The 23631-nt window shown below is 36.3% G+C and overlaps 1 protein-coding gene across 1 annotated transcript in view; it reads left to right on the top strand.

The window, feature by feature from the left end:
• The first annotated feature begins 9867 nt into the window (after positions 1-9867).
• Colec10 (collectin subfamily member 10) overlaps positions 9868-23631 on the top strand; it is a 50981-nt gene continuing 37217 nt past the window's right edge. Inside the window, exon 1 of the mRNA XM_031358493.1 lies at positions 9868-10093. Coding sequence (XP_031214353.1) covers positions 9946-10093 — 148 coding nt within the window. The 5' untranslated portion in view covers positions 9868-9945. The remainder of the gene's footprint in view (positions 10094-23631) is intronic.

A 23631-nucleotide genomic window follows, 5' to 3' on the forward strand; every position in this document is an offset into this window, starting at 1 on the left:
GCCCAATATCTTACACAACTACCCTTAGGAAAGAGTGTTTTCCTTGGCATACAGATCGATGGATTCATGCCGTTCTGGCAGACAGTGTCATGGATGCAACAGCTCCACCACTGGTGGAGAAAACCTTCAAACCATCATACCACAGTGCCAAGCAGGTTATCAACATCCTTGGCCCAAAATGAGCCCATTTGATTACCTTTTTATGCCTATCCTCAGTTTTATACTCCGTTCAGCAATGCAAGCCCCCCTCCCAATAATCATATAACCTCCCCAAAACCATGTCACCAACTGAGGACTAGATACTCAAACACAAGAGGCTGGGGGACATTTTCTATTCAGACCACAGCAGGAATTTCATTAGCAGCAAATTAATCCTTACCATGAGTGTTTATTTTTGTTCTTATAAGTTGCTTATAGTAACCATTGGCTTGTTTTCAAACCATACTTCATATTGAGTCTGTTCTTCAGCAACAAAACTGCAGTATATTCTGGCCCTCTCTGCTTATCAGATAGCTGCTCTCACCAGCTGAGATGTTCACAGTGGTAGGCTTGCTTTCTACAAAAAGACTTTAAACTGCGCTGTTCTTACACAAATCAGTGGCAGCTTTGCAGGAAAAAAAAAATACATAAAATTTGCCTACTCTGGCCAATGTGCACAGGCCCTGGAATGATTCTTTTTCATAATGTCATGTAGTGTTATAGATGTTTGTGGGAAGAATGGTCTGAACACTTTGCATAGCCATTGTTGGAATGTTCTCCCCCGTTCAGATTTTTATGGGGAAAAATATGTTGTTTAACCTCATTTCAGCACATTTTCCCACAGGAGTTCCATCAAATTATATAATAAAGTAATTTTGGAACATCTGTGTCCATATGGCAGATTGAATCTATGTGTTTATTCCATGCTCCCTACAGGATGTCCCCAAAATAGCACTCATAAAATAAAGCATTCCTCAATGACAGAGAGAAAAATGAAAAGAAGCAATAGGGAAAGTGATACTGTTATTGTGAAAAATACAATCATAACTGACCAGTGAGATATGAGAATTATCTGTCACTACGAGTGACAGAAAGATCTAAGTTAGCAACACACCAGAAACCCAGAAGGCTTGGGTACTTAAGCTACAAGATGCCAGTTAGCTTGCTGACAAAATGGGACTAAATTAGAAGATAAGGGAAGTCTTTAAAAGGGTGATTTCTGCTTTGAGCTTCCCAGCTCATTCTGGAAGTCTGGAAAAATGCCCTTCATATAGTAAAGCTTAAAGAAGATGAACTTTTGTCACACAGAGAGACTGAACTTAAAAAATAGTCTATGTTAAAGGACATTATGGATAACTGAGGTCATGCTGAGCAACAGAAGACAAAAAAAAAAAAAAAAGATAGAATGAGCCTAGAGATACTAAAATCCTACCCATAACTAAAGGCAATCAGGGAGATGTGTATGTCCTACTGGGCAAAAGAATAGAGTAACCTAACTGAGTTGTCTAGGTCAGGAAAAAGCTCTAAAAATGATGAGAACGGGTAGCTCTTCATAAACTAGGCATCACCACCATTTGACCCTACCTTACTATAGTTACAATATGTTAATGTCCAAGTTTCAGCTTTATTAGCATGATAAAATACCTTCCTAAAAACCAATGAAGGTAGAAAGACTTTACATTGGCTCACACTTCCAAGTTTCATAACATGGAAGTTAAAACAGAAAAAATTTAAAACAGTCACATCATATCCATAGGCAAAAGCAAAATGAATAACTAACTGCATGCATATTTACTATTCAAATTATTTTTCCACTCTTACACAGTCTAGGACACAAGCCTAGAGAGTATTGGCACCCACAGCGGGATAGGTCTTCCTACATCAATGAACACAATAAAGTCATATTCCCATGAACCAGCCCACAAGCCAATCTACTCAAAATAATCCCTCATTAAGACTCTGTTCTCAGGTGATTTTAATTGCATTGACAATTAAAACTAATCACCAAAGTCTGGCCAACTAATTCCATTCATAGACATACAGTTTTCTTACAACATTTCATAGCTCTTAACTACAAACTGATTAGTGTGGAGCGACCAGGCATTTTAATAGAAATAGGAGTAGGTATGCATAAATCAAAACAATCAAACATTAGAAAATTTATACTAAATAGGGACAATATAAGAAACAGAAAATGTTTCTCTGAAGACTCCAATTGATAAACTAAAATGATAAATTGAAACAAAGGCAGGTGCTACAGCCAAGACTAATGGCACAAGCCTATAATCCTAGTAATTTAGAAGACTGAGGCAGGAGGATCACAAATTTAAAAACTGTATGAGCTACAGCTACCTCAAGAATTCCTAAGAAAATGAACAGCAGTATTTCTCAAAATAAAAGGTAAGAAGGCGGCTAAGGATATGGCTTAAGGGTGCAGTGCTGGCCTAGCAATGATAAGACTCTGTGTTCAGTCACTTGTACTGGAAAAAGGGGGCCCTCCAGAGAAGGAAAAATGTAGCATGTCTGACATGTAATAAGTACTCAATAAATATTTATTGAACGAATTAAGTTCTTTAGATGTCATAGAGTTTGGATATACAAGTCATTTATAATGCTTTACTACAAAGCATAAGAGATACCTTCAGTAGAATTAAAAAGCAGATGTTGAGAAGTATTAGAGTATCAGTTTCAGTTACTCAATATATTTATGAAAGTATTTGAGAATGAGAAAGACACAAATAAGTGTGGAGGTGAAGGTGATTGATGGTAAGGGCAAGGAAATTATTAAAAAGTAGCCCAAGAAAACTTGTAACACTGATGAACAGAGCTCTCAAATTCAATAAAGAGGGACAAAAATCTCTACAAATTGTAGAGAGCACGAATTACATTAAATGTCTCACCTGCAAAACTAAAGCAATGTCTTTACACGTAGGAGTGAAAATTATTTTCATCCTGGGACTCTATATCCATCAAAACTGTCACATGATACAGTGGGAGAATTATTAGATTTTCAGAAATATATTGTCTCTAAATTTAATCTACAATACACTTTGGCCCAGTAAACTACCATAGAGCATACTGCACAAAAATGAGAGATGAAGTCTAGCATCTAGGAAAAGATGTGAAGATCAGAAAAGGGACTGTAGATCCCTAGACAATGACAAAGAGATAGTGCAGCATAGCAGGTCTGTAACAAGCAATCAGCCTAAATAATACACTAAACCAGACGACTCCAGAAGAGAGAGCTATCTAAGAAAAGCAGTAGAAACTAGAGGAACATTTTACATTTCCATAGAAGTGATAAATCTCAAAGAATTTGTGTGTACATAGAAATCCATGCAAAGGAAAATAATATAATCATTAAACTCAGGAAACATTAACACAAGAAACAAAATGTAATTATAATGCACTTTGTGATTTAACTGAGTAATTTTTGTGCAGCTATCATAATATAAACATTGAATATTATTCTAAATTTATACTATTATTAAGTTACAAAGATAAAATCAGAGAAAATGTGTATGGGGTAGATGGAGAGGAAAAGAGGAAAAGAATTTTCTAACTTTCATATTCAGAAGCCAATAAATATCTACATTTTTAAGATATCATAATCATCTATTTGTTATTTATAATGCAGTGGAGATAAATGAATGCATACTAAAAGTATTCAAAGAGTTTCCTTGTAGGAATAATAACCAGGAGCTGAAAGAGAGGAGCTGCAAGCTTCTGTCTTCAGTTTACCGGTCTGCTAAAACCATTTGAGTTTTTAAATTATGCTTTCATCCATATTTAACTTGAAATGTAAAAAAGTAAACAAATGATGGGCATACTTTCATACTCTCTTCTAATTATGCACTGTAAAAGCCATTCTACTAATTTCCAATGCATCCCAACTGCATCAAATTAAGTCACCCACCAGGAGGAACTTGAACCCAGTAAGACACTTAACAAGAATGGACAAAGCCGAGCAAACTGCAAAGTCAAGTCCTGTCACCTTGTCAGGAAACCCCTTGTGGAGATGAGGGGGTTGCCCCACTTGTTTTTGGTGGTAAAACACAACTGCCTTAGGATATGCTTATTGTATACCTTGGATTTGGTTTCCCCTCCAGATATGATCTGAGCTGGATGCATGATAATTAAAATGTGCACAAGAACAGATGTTCCTAGGTCTCTGTCAGGCACTGAGCAAATGTTTTCATGTGTCACTTCTTCCAGTAACTGTGCACGAAAATCACAAGAATGGCATTTCAGACTCCTACGAGTAACTGCAACAAATTAGCACAAACTTGGTGGATTAAAACAATAGGAACGTATTACCTCAGATTTCTAAAGGCCAAAGATTCAAGCTCAAAGTTTCAAGCAGGGCTGAGCTCATACTGAAGGCTCCTTGGGAGACTCATTCCTAGCCTTTTATATCTTCTGGCAGTGGCAAGGTTGTTTCTTAGCTTTTGGTTGCCTAACTCCATGCTTCTGTCTTTACATGTGTTTCTACTCTTGACCTTGTCTTTCTGTTTGGGTGTCTCCTATAGGGATGCCTGCCATTGGACTTAGGGCCAATCGAGATAATCCATGATCTCATTTTAAAATATCTTCCTTAATGACATCTATAAAAACTTCTGCCAAATACAGTTCCATTCACAGGGGGTTCAGAATATGGATACGTCTATAGAAAGCTGCCACTCAAACCATTAAAACAGTACAAAAGAATAAAGGGGGGAATGTTACATATTATTACCTTTAGTAGAATGTTGTATTTGGACAATGCTAAGCCTGAAATGTATTGTCCTGGAGAATGGAAGAAGAATGAGCCAAGAAAATGCAGAATTCTGGAGACAGTTCTGAAAACTAGTCATGGAGACTTTCCTTTTGGGAACTTGTTTAAACGTCCTCCCAATTTTATTGCAGCTATAAACTTGTTGGGCTTGTTGTCTATTTCAAAATAATGTTATAAAGTAAAACCAGCGTTGACTTGAATTTCTCAATTGCTTCAGTTCAGAGATAAGTGAAAGTGAAGTCTTAGCAATGCCAGTTTTAAGTCTTCTTCAGCAATGGGAAGTATTTTTAGCCCGGTAAAGAAAACACATTTAACATAATTTGACAATTTTAAAATTCTTCCCTTTTAAAATCCCTGTCATCTCATATTTGTTGGGACATCAAGGAGCTGGGATAAGGCTTTTACAGAATGTTGGTACCATGCACAAGATTTTCATATGCGTACCTGCTGCCTTTAATGAGTTCACAAGTAGACTCCTATCAACACCTTCTACTATTGTTGTTTTGTTATGTGTCAACCAGTGTCTTGAGAAATCAGGGCTGATTTCATTGACTCCTTATTTGTGCTGCTCATGTTTAACTGCACTCTGATTTCAGCACTGCTTAGAGCCCTTGAGAAGAAAGAATCCTCAGTGTCCAGGAGCTGAGAGGAAATAATTGAGACAATGAGACTTGGGAACCATTCAAAGACACTCTCTTTGCTCATTTGTGTCCTTTTGTCTTTGTGAAATGGATACTTGCTTTTCTTTAAAAAGTAGTATTAAGTATTAAAATATTTGTTCATGAAGTTATTCTCACAGGCCCAGTCACATGACAAAAATTCAGTAATAATAAGTGTTTCTATTACTTGCTTTGTTACCATCCTCACTGTTCAACATCCAGTGGTAGGATGCTACTCTGCCACTCCCTCCGTTCTGTTTAACTCATTCCATTGAGTGGTCTATTTCATTCATACATTACTGTTGTTCATTATTGACTCCTGAGTCCCACAGTTTGTGCCCAGCCTTTATCTCATGCTTCCAGGATTTGGTTGACAAGGGTGATATGTCTAATTGTTCTTGTCTTTTGGTTTCCATTATAAGTTGTTAGTTATCTGTGTATAGACTACTACCTGAATGGTGACTCTCTTGGAATTTGTATTCTATAGTTCTTTCTTCAGTAGTCTACTTTCATTTACAGTCTCAGAGTTTCCTCTAGACTTTGATCCTGACTTGAGACCTGCAAACTTCCTGCTTATAATCTTCACCCTGGTATTTCCTTAATCACAAAGGCCTAAATGTTCCTACTTCAAAAGTAATACTTCCAGGAAATTTTTCCCTGTGCCAATGTGGTTGCAGCTCTTGCACACTTTCTCTTCTATTGGATTCAGTGTATCTGGTTTTATGTGGATGTCCTTGATCTACTTGGACTTGTACAAGAAGATAAAAATCAATTGCATTCTTCTACATGCCAACTGCTAGTTGAACCAGCACCCTTTGTTGAAAAGCTTTCTTTCTTTCCACTGAATGATTTTGGCTTCTTTGTCAAAGATCAAGTGGCCATGGGTGTGTGAGTTTATTTCTGGGTCTTCGATTCTATACTATTGATCTACCCTTCTGTCTCTGTACCAATACCATGCGATTTTTATCATTATTGCTCTGTAGTAGAGCTAGAGGTCAGGGATGGTGACTCCCTGAGAAGTTCTTTTATTGTTAAGAATTGTTTTTGCTATCCTGGGTTATTTTTTATTCCAGATGAATTTGAGAATTGCTCTTTCTATCTCTGAGAAGAATTGTGTTGGAATTTTGATGGGGATTGCATTGAATCTTATTCCAATTTTGTGCAACTGAGAATAAAATGTCTCTTTGAATCCCTGTGCCTTCCAAACTGTGACAAAGAATAATGCAGATTACCAAATCTGACTCATTGTAAAATCTTATAATTGCTAAATATTTAAAGTGAAGAAATTATTAAAATTTTGGTTTTTAGTTAGTCAAAATTATTGAAAGGTAAATGTTTTATTTTTTGTGTGGTTGAGAAGATATTGGAGACACACTTATAAAAACAGAAATAAAACTAAGAAAATATAAAAAAGTAATGCTATGTCAGATTCACTTAGTAGGAGTAATATGTTTTTAACCCTCCAAATTGAAGTCATGAAGTAATTTTGAGGGCAACATTTTTAGCTAAAAGGTATACCCTTTTTAGCTAAAAGATAAAAAGCCTGACACATGAATGTTTTATTTGAATACCATATTTATAAGCTTCCATGTTTATCAGTCAGAAAGAAAGAAAACATAGTTTGAAAGTCAAAATATAAAAATAATCAAACCTAAAACAAATAGCACAAGAGAGATGAGTATAATATGATAGCACCTTAAGTTATTTCTTTTTATCAATGGTTTGTAATATACAATGAATTCACAAGCCACATGCATTTACCTTCCTTAAGAGTCCAAAAGAGTGAACACGGACTAGGCTGCAAAGATGATAAACATGCCCAATACAGTGTTATTCATATTGATAAAACATCAATAAGGTCTAAAATGTCTCTATTACTATATTGGTTAGAGACAGTTTTATATATAAAATATTTGAATAATGTGCAATTACTTAAATTGTTATGTAACGATTCTATCACTAGATATAGAAAGATATGTATGTATGCACACTGTCTACTAAAAGGTAGAGATTGGAGATAGAAGAAATGAGCTACTAAAAATGCTAAGGGCTGGTCTTTCCTTCAGATTTTCTAACCAGTGCATCCCTATGCATAAATGTAACAAGTCTGCTTTAACCCCATTCCTGGGAATCCTTGAAAAGTAACAAAAGAAATGAAATAGATTCAGATTAGGTTAAATAATTTAAAAGGCATCAGTTTTCAAAGAGAATTAGATATAAAGTCAAAGCTCACTTTATGTGCTGCACTGCAATGGAAATTGAGTCATTTTTCTCTGTCAAGTATCTACTAGTGACAGATGTGGAATTTGAAGCTTCTAGCATCATTGTGTTTGTCCTCCCTATCTTCCTGTCACCATCAGCCCGATAAGTGCTTCCACTCTGGACATCCTAAGTGGCTGTGAAAATCAGTGCATGCTCAAAACTTGAGAGTACTCACCTTTGTAGAAGCCAAATTGTATTTTAAGTGAAAGAATCTTAGGAAATAATTTTCCTTCGATCCTGTGTGTGTGTGTATGTGTGTGTGTGTGGTGGGGGGGGTATTTGGCTTCAGTGGTTGCCTTTAGACAAAATGCTCAGCTTTTCTGAGCATCAGCTGCTTTATCTACAGAATGGGCAGGTTACTATCTATTCCATAGGGTGTATCTGTGGTTGAAATGAGGTAATAGTGAGATCATTCATCTCCTGTATATAATGATATACAGTATAATATATAATTATATATAAGATACACTGACTTCCATCAATGTCAGTTCCCTCCCTTCTTCTTCTCTGTATTTCATGAGATAAACAGTTCACTCAACTATTACTGTTGTTCTTGTGAGGAATTGTTAGCATTTCACCAAGAAAGCACTTCAGTATAAATTTCTGTTGCTGATGCACCAATTTTAGGTGCTCTGTTATGTCAACACTGAGATACTGGCATACATACAGCTGTTTTGTTTTGTTTTGTTTTGTTTTTAGCTATTACTTGTAATGATGTCTCTTAAAGACTATCTCTCAGTCATACCTATAAGAACTATCATTTCCAAACTGAGGAATGGGTTCGAAATGCCTTTTATCCAACTCTAGATAGTACTATCAATATAATAATTCAATAGTAAAGAATATAAGAGCCTGGGAAAATAAATCAGTTGGTAAAATGTTTTCCACAAAAGCATGAGTACCTGAGTTTGATACGCAACAGCCATGTAATAAAAGCTGAGCACAGTGGAATCCCAGCACCTACAATCTCAGGGCTCAGTTGTGGAAATAGGGGAACCTAGGAGCTTCCTGGCTGGCCACCCTAGCCAAATTAGCAAGTTTTAGGTACAGTAAGACATTATCTCAAAAATTAAGGTAGAGAGCACTTGACACCTAATGCTGACTTCTTGCTTCCACGTGCACACATGTTTGCTTATGTTCATACCTGCATCCATGTGTACACACAGGAGAGGGGGAGGAGAAAGGAAAGGAGGGGGAGAGACATAGAAAGATGGATGCAGAGAAACTCAGAATTTATAAAAGAATATGAAGTCTCTCCAATGTAAATGACTAATTCTAATTTTCTAATAAATTACAATCAAATCTGGACTGTTCATCATGAAACACACTGTTATGTTAGACTAGAGATAGATAAAAAAATACAGAGACCTCAATCACCAGAATATCTACATGTCTATATCAAATCCGTACAGTCTATATAAAAATTGTCTGTCATTTAAGAAATATAATTGGACACTTTCTCCACAATTAAGTAAAGAACTTGCTACAAACATCATACTCACATATTTCTATTTTACCATAACTTGTCAGCTATTACTATGGAGATAAACAAATCACGTCCTCTCCTATCTTGTCCCATTTTCCAAATAAAGTTGTCTTCATTTTATGCTATTTCCTTGAGATAGTGTGCTAGAAGTGCAAGTACCAGGCCATAATTATATGCATTTTTAATAGCTTTCATACTTATTACCAGACTGACTTCCAGAAAAATTCATTCATTTGGAGCTTACGCTCAGGGTAATTTGTGCTCTCAAGAGAAAGAGGTATGTCATAGAAAATATTAACAACATCTGTGATCCACTGCCACATTCAGTAATGAACACCACATTATGAGAAACTCAAAGCCACGCATGGTGTTTGCAAAATGTGCAGAAATCTCAGGTCACAACCTCTCCAACACTCTCGGAATGCAACATTTAAACGCAGTGCAAACTAAGTAGCCAGCTGGGGGTCTAAGCACCAGTCTGCTCTATCCTCTCTGCTTATGGGGAGGTTTGCACTGATCTGCACATCCCAGTGTTTAGTTTAGAGATAATTTTCAATAAACTGTTGTCATTGGAAAAGAAACAGTCTGGACAATGTATGGTCCATTTGGGATCCTGAGAAAATAAACAACCAAGGGAATGCCTCCTTGCTTGTCTTTGCAGCCATTTCTGGAATGTCATTCCAGATACCTCCTCTTTTAATCTTTGTAGCAGAAGGTTTTACTTCAAAAAAATAATGCTGTTTCTTCGGTGTGTCCTGGAGACTGCCTGTTGAGGAACCACAGTCATGAATGGCTTTAGGGTCCTCCTGCGAAGCAACCTGTCCATGCTGCTGCTGCTCGTTTTCTTGCACTTTCAGAGTCTGGGTCTGGATATTGACACTCGATCTGCTGCTGAAGTCTGTGCCACACATACCATTTCACCAGGACCTAAAGGTGAGGAAGAAACCTCAAATTTCATACAATATAAGGATCTCTTTCCTCACCTCAAATCCACCCTAGCTGCTGTGTGACTTCTCTCCCCCTCCTTCCTAGTTTCCTCTGGCTTCCTGTCTATTTTGGAAATCAGTGGACTATTAGTTATTTACTATAGCGTTCCCTTGATTGTAAGTTAGACAAGGTGGAAAAGGGTGGAATCTTAGGATATAAGTCTGATGGCAAACACTGAGGACCCTGAGAAACTATTGCATTGTATTTAGATGGGCGTGAAGATTCATAACCGTTTGATTAGACCACCTTCCTTTATTCTAGAGCTGTCATCCTTTCTCTTTCTTCCCTCACACTGATTTTAAAAATAAATTTTGCTAGGAGGTCAAAAATAATTTTTTTCTGGAGTATATATTTTGTAATTAATGGGCTCCTAAGTTCCAATGGGGGAGATTATTTTTAACCAATAATCCAAAGTAGTATACAAATGAATATTTTTTATTCAAAAGTGGAATCTCTGAGGTCAACTGCCTTTGGCTGGAGAATGATAAAATATTGCTTTTTTCCCCCAAAGTAGAGTCAAGGGCTAAGGTTCAAATACCCTTCTAGCACTGGTTGTCGTTGGAACTTTTTTTGTTGGCAGGGGGGGGGGGGCATGCAGTTAAATAAATCTGTTTTCCTTATGTCAGCTCTTACCCTTTTGTTCTGAAAGTGGTCACTGCACTGCAGATTGGTTCTCTCCTATTAGTAATTCATGCTATGCTTCCCAAGGCTATAGGGTGGAAGAATTGTTGCTGCTTAAAATCTCAAATAGAAAAAAAAAAGGATTTAAAAGAAGAAAGAAAGAAAGGAAAGAAACATGGCTCAATGCTTGTCAGTTATTTAAATGTGTATTGCTTAAAGTGCATTTTTCTTAATCATTGAATTAATTTTCTCCTGTGATTGCAATCCGGCTTCTAACCTTTGATACCATAAAATAAATGGAGGGAGTCACAGGGAGACCTTGGGGCTTCCAAATCATTTCCTTGGTGAATAAATGAATAATGCAGGGCCAAATGTTCAGAGAGGAAAGTTTTGGTTAGAAATAGTATTTACTTAAGTCTATTACTGGACTTTGCAAGGAAATTGTGTTTTCCCTGTGGTGTCCTGAAGACTGGATAGTGAAGACTTCCTCAAATGTGCAACTGAGAGAATCTAGCTGAAGTATTTTTTTCCCCTTGAAGAAAATCTACAATTTTTACAATGGAATAAGAATGCACAAGAAGCTCTTAATTAAAGGCCCTGAACATAACACGTTCCCATCCAACTATGTCCCTTGCAATTCAGCTACTAGACATTGACTATATAGTGTCAGGCCCTATCTTAGGCACAATAGTACATATAAATAATATATTAGTGCCATGAGCAATAAAGAGATAAGTTGTTTTGCATAGGTTTTCTGAGAGGGTATTGAGTTGAGCCCTGGGCATGATACTGCAAAACAGATAACAACAGAAATTGTATTGACAGGAACAAGTCTGCAGAATGCGCTTAAGAAAAGCATTCATTAATTCTGGCTTCATGCAAAGGCCGCATGCAATATGTAGTAAAAATCTCAAATTTTTGCAAAATCAGCTAGGTCCCACAGCATTCAGGAGGTTCAAGCAGGAGAATCTTAAGTTGAGGATGACTCTTATCTACCTGATGAGAAACGATGCAAGTCTTTATAAGAGAGAGAAAAAGACATCTATCTTCTAAAAAATTAAACAACTTTATTTCATTTTCTCACTTCAATCTGCAATAGTGTTTATGAAGAACCAGTAGCATCCATAAGACTTCTTTAGTCATGTCTTCACCTGGTGCAAAGGTAGAGTCATCTCATTAGAAATTCAAGTACAGTTTTAAACTTCAGAAGCTTCACTCTCTTCCTGAGCCCAGGGAGAGCTGTGGGCAGATTCTAAACTGGTAAGGAAGGAGAGAGAGTTATAAGCATGCCTTGAAGGAGGAGCTGAGACAGCTCCAGAACACCTCTTTTCAAAACCTCACATCTAGATGTGGATATGCTTTCCTCTTGTGGAGCCTGTGGCCTTTGTACCACAGGTGCTGTAAGTTCCCTTCTCAGTAAAGAGATTCCATGATTCTGGAAGGTACTGGATACTTCCCGAGTTATAGGCACTCAGTCAGATGACATAGGTTTGAAGGTAAGATAAGGATCCCATCTCAGGACTAGGTAGCAAGCTTGGGGATAGATTGCAAGCTCTGGCGGAGCTCCTAGCTGGCTTATATCTTTGTGAACTGCCTTCCCAGTGCAGCAACCTCTGCATGTGTAGTGATGTCGTTCCTCTGTCCTAGGCACAGTATTAGAGGTAAAAACACACAGGACATTCTTATTCCTTGTAAGAACTACAATAAGCCCTCCCTGACTCCAAGAAGGCAGGTCTAAATATTGCACTCCTTGCAAGGAGGAAACATAGCTTGATGGCCAAGATGACATTTTAAGGGGCCAAATTATAGTTTTTTTTTTCTTTAGTATCTTTCCGCCATGGATAATCATTTCATTTCTATGTTTACCATCACAGCAATACTGTGCCCAGAAATTTCCAGATTCTCCGAGAAACAGACAATTAAAGGAACATAACTGTACATTTGTTCATGAGTGTGGGAACTAAATGAATTATTCAGACCTGCAGATGAAGCACCAATAATACATTCCAGTTATAGAATATGCTGTTCATTAGACAGGCTTGCTTTTCAGCATCATTTCTGAATTGCATCCTACCAGAGAAAAGAAGTAAATTCTATTTGACCTACTCAGGGTTCAGCTTCTTTATTTGAAAACTTGGCCTTCATCATATGGATTTCTTATTTTGAAGATATATGAATCACCATAAACTAACCTTGTACAAATATCACAAATGCATTTTTAACAAATTGGGCTTCTCTTTCTTTTGCCTGCCCCTCACATGCACCAACCAAGAAACAATTTTGGGGTTAAGCATTCTAGTTACCAAGACTTCTTTGCTAAAAGTCCCCATTATTATATTTCTTTCTGTATCTGAAATGTTTATATTATACTGCTTAGCAGAAAATGTTCTTTTTTAATTTTTTTTAATCCCTCCCACTTCAGTCTCTTTTTGCAACTTATGTGAAAGTCTGACCTCTGGTGGTTTTTGTTGTAAACAACATGGATGAAAAAAAAAATTAAGAAAAATTTTAAAGACTTTTAAATCAGTAAGGGGTACTTGGCAGATGCTTGGCAAACTGCAAGTAGATTTTGAATACACTGTCCTGTTTAATTTTCACAGCATCCATATCTATTATCAATCTCCTAAGCATACGCATGAGGAAATAATCTTTAGAAAAGCAAAGTAGAGCTCCCAAGTTCAATTAGAGCTACAGTTATCCTGTCCTTGCTCGCCTTCGTGTCCAGGTCTAGTCACTCCATGACATACTTTAGTTTGTAGTTGTCATATATTACACTTGAAAATACAGCCAATGGCTACCTTCTGATGATAGTAGCTGGTTGTTCATTATCACAGGACACTGAACTGAAAGCACCTCAATCCATTGGTGGTATTGGATACTAAAGTATGCTAAAGGGAAGCATGTGTCCTCATTAAGCACTAAAACTGGTGGTTCTTTTATTTGGAAGTAAGCATTATTTTACTCTAGTAACACATGTTAAACAAAGTACTTCCATTTGAAACTGTGTAAGTACTTTGCCACATGGTGGACTTTAATTATCTCAATAAACTTTGCAAAAGAGATATAATTCCCGTTGGCCACATAAAAAACTGAAGTTTGGAGTTACGGGGTCACTAGTATGATGCCACTGAGCTGGAAAGGGCATATTAGACTCTGGGGCAGCACAGCTCCCTTTGTATCCTTTTTTTGCATTCAGCTTGCTGAATGCTCTAGCTAGCCAGAGCATGGCCTTCAAAACATGCTGAGTGTGATATAGTATTGTACGGAGCCAGAAATTAGTTGATTTGAGTTTTACTTAAAACTCTCATTGGTCCTTGTAGAACTCATACATGGGAAGATGAGAGCATGCATCTGAGCAAGCACAAAGCAATACATGTATGGTATATGTGTGTCACAGCTGTTTTTTTTTTCCTAAGAGAGGCCATGCAGTAAGGGAAGATGAGTGAAGATCACCTCCATGGGGAGGAGTAAGCTCTTCCTGAAAAAGTGTTTTACCATAGAAAAGGGACATATATTTGGTCATCTTCTTTAATATTTGACATGGTTCTATATTGCAGAATTGACACAATTTTGGTTATTTTTTCAAATAATTCTCAACCTCCAGTAAGAAGAAGGGTTCTTGTCACTCCCTGATATATAAAACTGGATACATCCAGGAGGATTTGAATCTCTCACATCCTTAGATTACATGTATATCACTTGCCAGGTAACTCTCAATGATCATTTAATTTGAGCCCAATTTTGTGAATTTGAGGTCTAGTGAGGCACACTAATGTGCCAGTTTCACAGGCATTGGTGACCAAGTTCTAAGTAGAACTGAGAACCCATCCTGTTTCATTATCCCTGTTCTCATAATGTGTGTATGTTGATGGCTTGGTTTGACAAGTTAGCATTAGAGAAAGAGATCTATGAGATCATTGTGTAACATGACATAGGATCACATTGATGAGGTCATCTCTACATATTAAGCGGCCTGGTCTTTACAAGGGACTTTTACAAAGCATGTAAGCAAGTAGCTTGGTTTCTTTAACTTTTAGATTCCACATTGAGGGTGTTTGGGACCCACTTTCCCTCCCCCCATTTCCTTTGAGTAGATGCCAAGATAACATTTCAACGCTAGGTTAGGAGGGGAAGTATAAAACCTTCATTCATCAAAGTACAAAGATGAATCAGGGGTAGTGAATGAGAGTGATTTTAAAAGTTCCTTGTCTCATTTTATTAAAGGCATAACCCTTATTCTGTACCTCTTCCCAATTCTTTTATGTAACTATTTGTGTATGTTCAAATCTCTGATTGAGACTATAGCAACAGGCTCTTGCATATTGACAAAACTTGTTGGCTTTGGATAAATATATAAATATATATAGATATATAGATATATACACTTATAGACACACAGACATACAGAGATATAGGCATATATACATACAGACATACAGACATAAAGATGTATATATATATGTGTGTGTGTGTATGATTTTAAATTTGAGAACTTCAATAATTATATATGTGCATATATAATATATGTATACATATTATATATGTATATATAATATATGTACATATACATGCACATATATGTGCATATTATAAATATATAATAATATTAATTATATGTATATAATTAGCCTTGCTGCCTAAAACCTTTGGTGTCCTCAACCGTAAATAGGAGATATGAGTATCATACACATTAAAAGCTTATTTTAAAACTAAAATAATTTTAGCATGTATTTCAACTATCATTATTTAATCCATCCCCTTCTGTTGCTCTTACTGGTCACCATAAGCTTGCTTTCTCTTCTATTCACTTCCATTCAAAAATTCATTTATACACTTAATAAATTGGCTTTACAAATGCACCTCCACCTTGTAAGACCACAACTTTCTGCCTCATTTTGGAACTTTGTATTGGCTTGCAGTCCCACCTCAAACTCACTTTCAGTCTTCCAGGGCACACATCCCAAGACCCCACTTTTAGTCACTTGGATTTCCCTTTCTCTACTTTTCCACCTGGACTTAACATCATTTATTTGTAAAGTGTGAATAATAGCAGGCTTGTAATGGGGATTAAATGAACTTCAGGGAAAATGTTATCAAAACCTGGTTTTTCTCACCTGCAACACAGAGAAGAGAATTCTCTACCTATGTCATGGTGTCACTGTGAGGAAGAAGGAATTAAGCCACATGAAAGACTTAAGACTTAGTATATATAAGACTTAGTATATATTTGATATAACCTCAGGGATTCTGTAAATGTGAACAAATAAAAGGTTTAGCAAATGCCAAGAGAAAATCAGACTGGTTCTTACAACTTTGTTCTTTTTCTCCTTTTTCTCCTTCTTTTTCTCCTTCTTTTTCTCCTTCTTCTCCTTCTCCTTCCTCTTCCTCTTCCTCTTCCTCTTCCTCTTCCTCTTCTTCTTCTTCTTTTTCTTCTTCTTCTTCTTCCTCCTTCTTCTCCTCCTCCTCCTCCTTCTTCCTCTTTCCTCCTGCTCTTCCTTCATGAAGCATCACATCAGCCATGGTATACCATGGGTGACACATTCAGCTGTCCCCAGTCATTGTTGGGAGGCACATATCAGGCAGCAACTTACATCTCTTTTTGTTCTCCATTTAGACTATGAAACTCCACTTGTATACCCTGGTAACTCTTTTAAAATACTTTTATCAACTGTCACAGCTCATGCCATTTCGTTCCCTAATGAGTCTGCCTGCTTTTATGCATCAAATTATTTGATCTGCAATCTTCTATTATATCATAAAAGTCTTCTAAATTATATTTTATAGCTCTCTTTGCTCTTTTAGGAATGGATTGTAAATACATGCAATAAAATTCTGAACTCAAGATAGTCAAGTGAAATGTCATCTAAATAATTTAATATTTGGGGGTTATTTACTGTGATTGTGCTTGATTTGAGAACTCTGTAAGCATCATTTCAGGTCTCTTGTGGCCACTTGACAATACTTGTATCTTTTTAGCAAATTATACGCACATCATCTTACAACAGGGCTCATCCATTATTTTATTTTTAGCACTGCTGACATGTATGGGGATTGTAGCCCTTGTTTAAAAGAGAAGAAAATTCAGGCACTGCTTTTGTGTATGCTTCCCTGAACCACTATGGGCAAGTGTTTTAAAGAGAAATAAAATCTGACTTATTCTCCCTCCTTAACACCACACCCTATTGCTTGTGTAAGCATCAATGATACTGTATCTATTAATTGAATCACATTGCATCAGAAGAACTAGCACTGCCTGAATAAGGAAGAATAGATAGACCACTAATACCAACATGACTGACCAAGTGACACCAAATCAAGCTTCTTCTAGATTCATTTATTTGTTGTGAGCCAAAGTGCTGACATAGTAAGAAATAGTATTTGATGAAGTAAAACAATATTTTCAATAGGGGAGCTTTCCTTGTTCTAAAATGAAGCCCTATCTAGGGAAAACAATACCATTCGGAGACTAAACTTAAAGTCACCTCTATGTCATCAGACCATCTTCTTGGCCACCTAAGGACAAGGCAAGAAAAGATATGAGACTCATATGTCTCTGCAAATATAAGATGGGATGAAATGGGCATAGCAATATGTGGGAGGCTAAACTGAAAGTACCCTCAGAAAAATGGACATCTGGAAATATTAATTTACTGTGTCATCTTGTTGTTCAGTTTATTCCTCAAAAAGCAAGGCAGGCAGTCTTTCAAGGATTGTGTGGCAAAACCAGTGCTGAACACATGGAACAAACCAGTGACAGGAAGCTAGGAAAGTCACAATGCAGGGAAAATGATCTGTTTTCTGTATTGCACCAGACCTAAAATGGGATTTCCTTTTCCAGATTAAGATCAGCATCCACTGTAGCTTGCTTTCTGAAGACTTAAAAGGTAACATCCACATATAAGCAAACAAATACCATATTTGTCTTTCTGCGTGTGAGTTACCTCACTCAGAATGATTTTTTTCTAGTTTCATCCAATTAATTACAAATTTCATGATTTCATTTCTTTTATCAGCTGAGTAATATTCCCTTTTGTAAATGTACCACATACATCTTTAACTACTCTCCTGTTAAAATGACATCTAGGTTGTTTCCAATATCTGGCTGTTATGAATAGAGCAGCAATGAACAATGTTGAGGAAGTGCCTCTGTAGTAGGATGAAGCATACTTTGGGTTTATGCCCAAGAGTGGAATAGCTGGATCATGAAGTAGATAGAGTCCCATTGTTCTGAGGAACTGCCACACTGGTTTCCATGGAGGCTGTACAGGTTCGCACTCCCACCAGCAATGGACGTGGGCTTTGTATTTCACATTCTCACCAGCATGATTTATTGGCCTTTGCCATTCAGACTGGTGTAGGAAAAGTCTCAAAGTAGTATTGTTTTGCATTTTTCTGATGAATTGTGTTTGAATTTCAATGGAGATTGCACTGCATCTGCAAATTGCTTCTGATACAATGACCATTTTTACTATGTTAAACCTGCCAATACTTCAGCCAATGCATGAACATGGAGAGCTTTCCACCTTATGTTATGTTCTTCAAATTGTTTCTCAGAAGTTTTAAAGTTTTTATCATACAAGTCTTTCATCTGCTTGGTAGAAGTTACCACAGGATAGATTTTTTTTTAAGATGATTATGTTGTTTCCTTGATTTCCTTTTCAGTCTGTTTGTAATTTGTATATAAGAGGGCTACTAGATGTTCCCTAAGTAATTTAGATTCATTTGTGTATACTATCATATCACCTGCAAATAAAGATATTTGACTTCTCTCTTTCCAATTTGTTTACCTTTGATCTCCTTCACTCTGGCTAATACTTTAAGTCTTGAATGGGTATAGATAAGGTGGACAACTTTTCCTTTTCCTAACTTTAGTGATATCGTGCGACTTTCCACTTAAGTTGATGTTTATTGTGTATCTTCTGTAAACTGTCTTTATTATGTCTAAGTATGTCCCTTGTATCCCTAATCTCTCTGAGACTTTTATCATACAAGGTTTTTGGATTTGCCAAAAACTTTTTCTTCAACTAATGAAATGATCATGTGGTTTTTATCTTTCCTTTGTTTGTGTGGTGTGTTACATTTGAAGCATCCCTGCATGTCTAGGATGAAGCCAACTTGATCATAGTGGATGATCTTTTGGGAATGTATTGGATTTCATTGGGAATTTTTGTATCCTTTGCTCACAAAGGAAACTGGTAATTCTGTAATTCTCTTTACTGGATGATATGTGGTTTAGGCATCAGGGTAACTGTGGCCTCATAAAACAAATTGAGCAATATTCCTTGTTTCTATTTTGTGAAATAATTTGGGAAATATTGATATTATCTCTTTGAAAGTCTGATATATTCTGTACTTCAGTCACGTGACCACAGTTTGTTGTTGTTGTTGTTGTTATTAATTTTTGTTTTGTTTTGGGTTTTTTTTTTGCCTTTTGGGGGGGTTAGGGTATTTGTTTGTTTGTATGAATGTTTGTTTGTTCTTTTGGTTTTGGTGGTGGTGGTTTTGTTTAGTTGATATTTTTCCTTGTGAGACTTTAAATAACTGCTTCCATTTTACAATGGGATATAGGTTTGTTTCAATTGCTTATCTGAGCTTGATTTAACTTTGGTAAGTGGTATATATGGATGAAATCATCCATTTCTTTTAGATTTTACAATCTGATGGAGTGCACTTGTTAAAGGACATAAAATGTCTTATGGGTCTCTGGATTTCATCAGTGTCCATATTATGTTCTCCTTTCATTTCTAATTTTGTGGATATACTCTCTGCATCTTTTAATTAATTTTTATCGATCTTCTCAAAGAACCAATTCTTGATTTTATTGATTGTTCGGGGCTTTTTGTCCTTTCTCTCTCTTTCTCTTTCTTTCTTTCTTTCTTTCTTTCTTTCTTTCTTTCTTTCTTTCTTTCTTTCTTTCTTTCTTCTTCCTTTGAAAATATTTTCAGCCCTGAGTTTGACCTTTTTCTTTTTGCCATCTACGCTTTTAGTTGTGATATCTTCTTTTTATTCATTGGCTTTCAGGTATGCTGTCAACTTACTAGTATGAGATTTCTGATATTTTTATGTAGGTACTTAGTTCTATGAGCTCTTAGAATCTTTTAACCTTCATTGTATTTTACAAACTTGGGTATGTTGTTTATTCAATTTCTTTCCGTACTAGGGAGTCTTTAACTTTTTTTTCTCCATTTCTGTTTGGGCCCAGTTTTCACTGAGTAGAGAGTTGTTCAGTTTTCATAAGTTTGTAAACTTTCTGTTGTTACTGTTGTTTCTGATATCCAGTTTCAACCTTTAGTAGTCAGATAAGATACAGAGTGTTATTTTAATTTTCTAAAATCTGTTGAGACTTGCTTTGTGTATGTGGTGAGTTTTGGAGACAATTCTATGAGATATTGAGAAGAAGATATATTATTTTGTGTTTTGTGAAATGTTCTGTAAAGATCTTTTAGTTCCAAGTTCCACTTGGTTCATGAGATCAGTTAGCTCCATAATTACTCTGTTTATTTTTGTTTGAATTGCCTGTCTTTTGGCAAGTGTGGGGTGTTAAAGTTTCTCACTAACAATGTTTTGAGGGTCAACATGTCATTTAGGCTGAAGAAGTTTTTTTTGTTGTTGTTGTTTTTAAATATTTTATGAACTGGTGTCCTCGTTATTAAGAATTGAACCAGCTTCTTGATGGGTTTTTTCTTTGATAAGTATGAAGTATCCTTCCCTATCTCTCCTGATTAGTTTTGGTTTGAAGTATATTTTATCAGAGATTAAAATGATTGTACCAGCTTGTGCCTTATGTCCGTGTGTTTGAAATAATTTTTTTCTATCATTTTACTCAGACGTGACACCTATACTTGATTTTTAAGGTGTGTTTCTTGGATACAGCAGAAGGAGAGATTCTGATTTTACATCTATCCTGGTATTTCTCTTCTTTATTGGGGGATTGATGTTGAGATATATCAGGATTTATTCATTCCTCTTGTTTTTGTTGTGGTGGTGGTGGGTGGTGGCGCTGCTGCTGCTGCTGCTGCTGCTGGTGATGATAGTGTATGTATGCGTTTTCCCTCTTTTGATTTACTGATCTGGGATTATTCATTATCTGTTTTTCTTGGCTATGGTTAACCTCTTTAGCTTGGTGTTTTCTTTCTAGTGCCTTCTATAGGGCAGGATAGATGATAGTTAGATAGATAAATAGATAGATAGATAGATAGATAGATAGATAGATAGATAGATAGATAGATAGGTAGATAGGTAGGTAGATAGGTAGATAGATGATAGATAGATAGATAGATAGATATATGATAGATAGATAGATAGATAGATAGATAGATAGATAGATAGATAGATAGATAGATAGATAGATTAAATTTGGTTTTATCATGAAATGTCTTATATTCTCCATCTGCTGTGATGGAAAGGTTTACTGTGTATAGTAGACTTAGCTGACATTTGTGCTCTCTTATGGTCTATAGAACATTTGTCCAGTCCCTTCTGGTTCTTAGATTCTATATTGAGGAATCTTGTGCTATTCTGAGTCCATCTTTATATGTTACTTGGTCTTTTTTTCCTTGAAGCTTTTAGGTTTCTTTCTTCTGTGAATTTGTTGGTTTGATGTATTATGTGACTGATTTTTTATCCCAGCTAATTTGGTATTCTGTAGCCTTCTTTTATTTTGCTAGGTACCTCCTTCTCTAAGTTAAGGAAATGTTCTTCTATGATTGTGTTAAACATATTTTCTATACCTTTAACCTAGGTTTCTTTTCCTTCCTCTCTACCTATTATTCTTTGTTTGGTCTTTTCATATTGTCTTGATTTCTTAGATGTTATTTGTCAGGATTTTTCAAATTTAATATTCTCTAAGGTATCCATTTCTTCTATCATGTCCTCAATGACTGAGATTCCCTCTTCTATCTTATATTCTTTTGGTGAGCCTTGCTTCAGAGATTCCTGTTTAAGCCCCTAAATTTTTCATTTCCAGATTTCCCACTATTTGGGTCTTCTTTGTTGATTAAATTTTCTCTTACAAATTTTAGACTGTTTTATTTATTTCTTCCTTAAGAAGCTCCATGATATTCCTAGCTGTTATTGATTGTGTTTTTATGCTAGCATGTAGTCATCTGAGACTGTTTTTATTTACTCTTTAGGAATCTCTATGGTATCCATAAAGGTTATTTTATGGTCTTTTACTTGGGCTTCAGCTATGTTCCAGTAGTCAAGTCCTATGGTGGTGGTGTTGGGGAACTCTAGTAGAGACATATTGTCCAACTGTTACTGATTGTGTTTTTATGCTAGCACCTAGTCTTCTGGGATTAGGAACATTATAATTCAAGGTGCTGATATTTGTTTTTGTGTCTTTTTTGGTCAGTGTTTTGTTCCTTGGTTTCTATTGTCCTTACTGGGTCTTAGGAGAGAGATGTGGCTATGTATTGTCTAGAAGAAAATTGTTCTAGAATCCTGATAGGTATGACCATTTGAGGTTCTAGGTAAATGTGTTTTTAAGTATTGGGAGTTGACACTTGGTAATGGGGATGGGCCGAGGGAGGGGGCGAAGGTTCATAGAAGGGAGGAAAGTGGGGTATTCCATCAGGTTCTGCTTTGTCCCAGGAAATAGGGTCAGAGAGGAGAATCTTCAACTGGTGTTTTGATACAGAACTGAGGATAAGAATAAGGGATGGAGTTGAAGGAATGGAGGGAGAGGTAACAATATGCAAAAAGCTGACCTGCTTTATTGTTTCCTGCCTTGCTGGGGTTGAGATAAAGCCAAGAATGTGGCAAAGGATGTTTTAGAAAGTTTTATGTGGTCCACTGGAGAAGTAGGCAGAGAGGAAAAGAGGCCCCAAAAAGTGTTCTGCTGCAGAAATGGGGATGGGACGTGAGGATTAGATTTGAGGGAGTAGAGGGACAAGGGAAGATCTGCAGTTAGCATACCTACTTCCCTGGCTGGAGTAGCCTGTTTGTGTTCTAAGGAGATACAGAAATGCTGTGGATTTAGATGAATGGGAAGGTGGACAGGATCTAGGAGGAGTCAACAGAGGAGAAATTGAAATCAGAATATACTGTGCGAAAAAAATCTATTTTCAAAGAAAGTAAAATAGCAAAAAAAGATGAGCTCCCAGTTTGATAATTTTTATAGTATTTTTCTTACCTTGTCTTTATGGGATGAGAAAATACCATTGTGATAATATTGTCTATACTATACTAGCATGTAGTTTCCTGTTGTTCTTTATTCCTGATTCTCTATTTTAATTCTGAACATGTGAGTATATATACAGCTAATGTCCAGAATCACAGAGTTTCTTTGTCTATCTAATAAGTTACCCAATCCATCGTATTACTGTATATTCCCCAACATCCTCTTGGTTCTAGGAGTGAATACAACTATAGAGTGAGGAAAGGTCCTTGGAAAGGAAACCAACTATACTGAACTTACCTATGATGTCTCATAGGTGTATGGAACAGTGTCCTAACTCCAGTCACTGATCTTTACACACTTTCACTCATTAGACAGCATTAAAAGACACTGTTCAGAGATTCTCCACCACAGTCTTAGGCAGAGGTCAGGTTTTGTAAATACAATGTTCAATTCCTTTGAGTCCAACACAGAGCTGGATAGGCAAACAAGCACAAAGACAACAGATATCTGCTCAGTGAATACAAAAGTGAAATTGACACTACAAATGACACTTGATACCCAAGTGTTTCACACACAAAAAAATTGATTAGTCAAATTAAGTAGTGGACATTAATATGAAGTTAAATAAGAATGCATTGCTTAAATAATATGTCAAGGCATCAACTAGAAAGTTGTAACAAGGAACCAGGTGATCCATTACCAAGAAGACAATGTTATCAACAAGCTTGGATAATGAAGGAAA

This window comes from Mastomys coucha, unplaced genomic scaffold (genome assembly GCF_008632895.1).
Source record: "Mastomys coucha isolate ucsf_1 unplaced genomic scaffold, UCSF_Mcou_1 pScaffold7, whole genome shotgun sequence".
NCBI classification, from domain to species: Eukaryota; Metazoa; Chordata; class Mammalia; order Rodentia; family Muridae; genus Mastomys; species Mastomys coucha.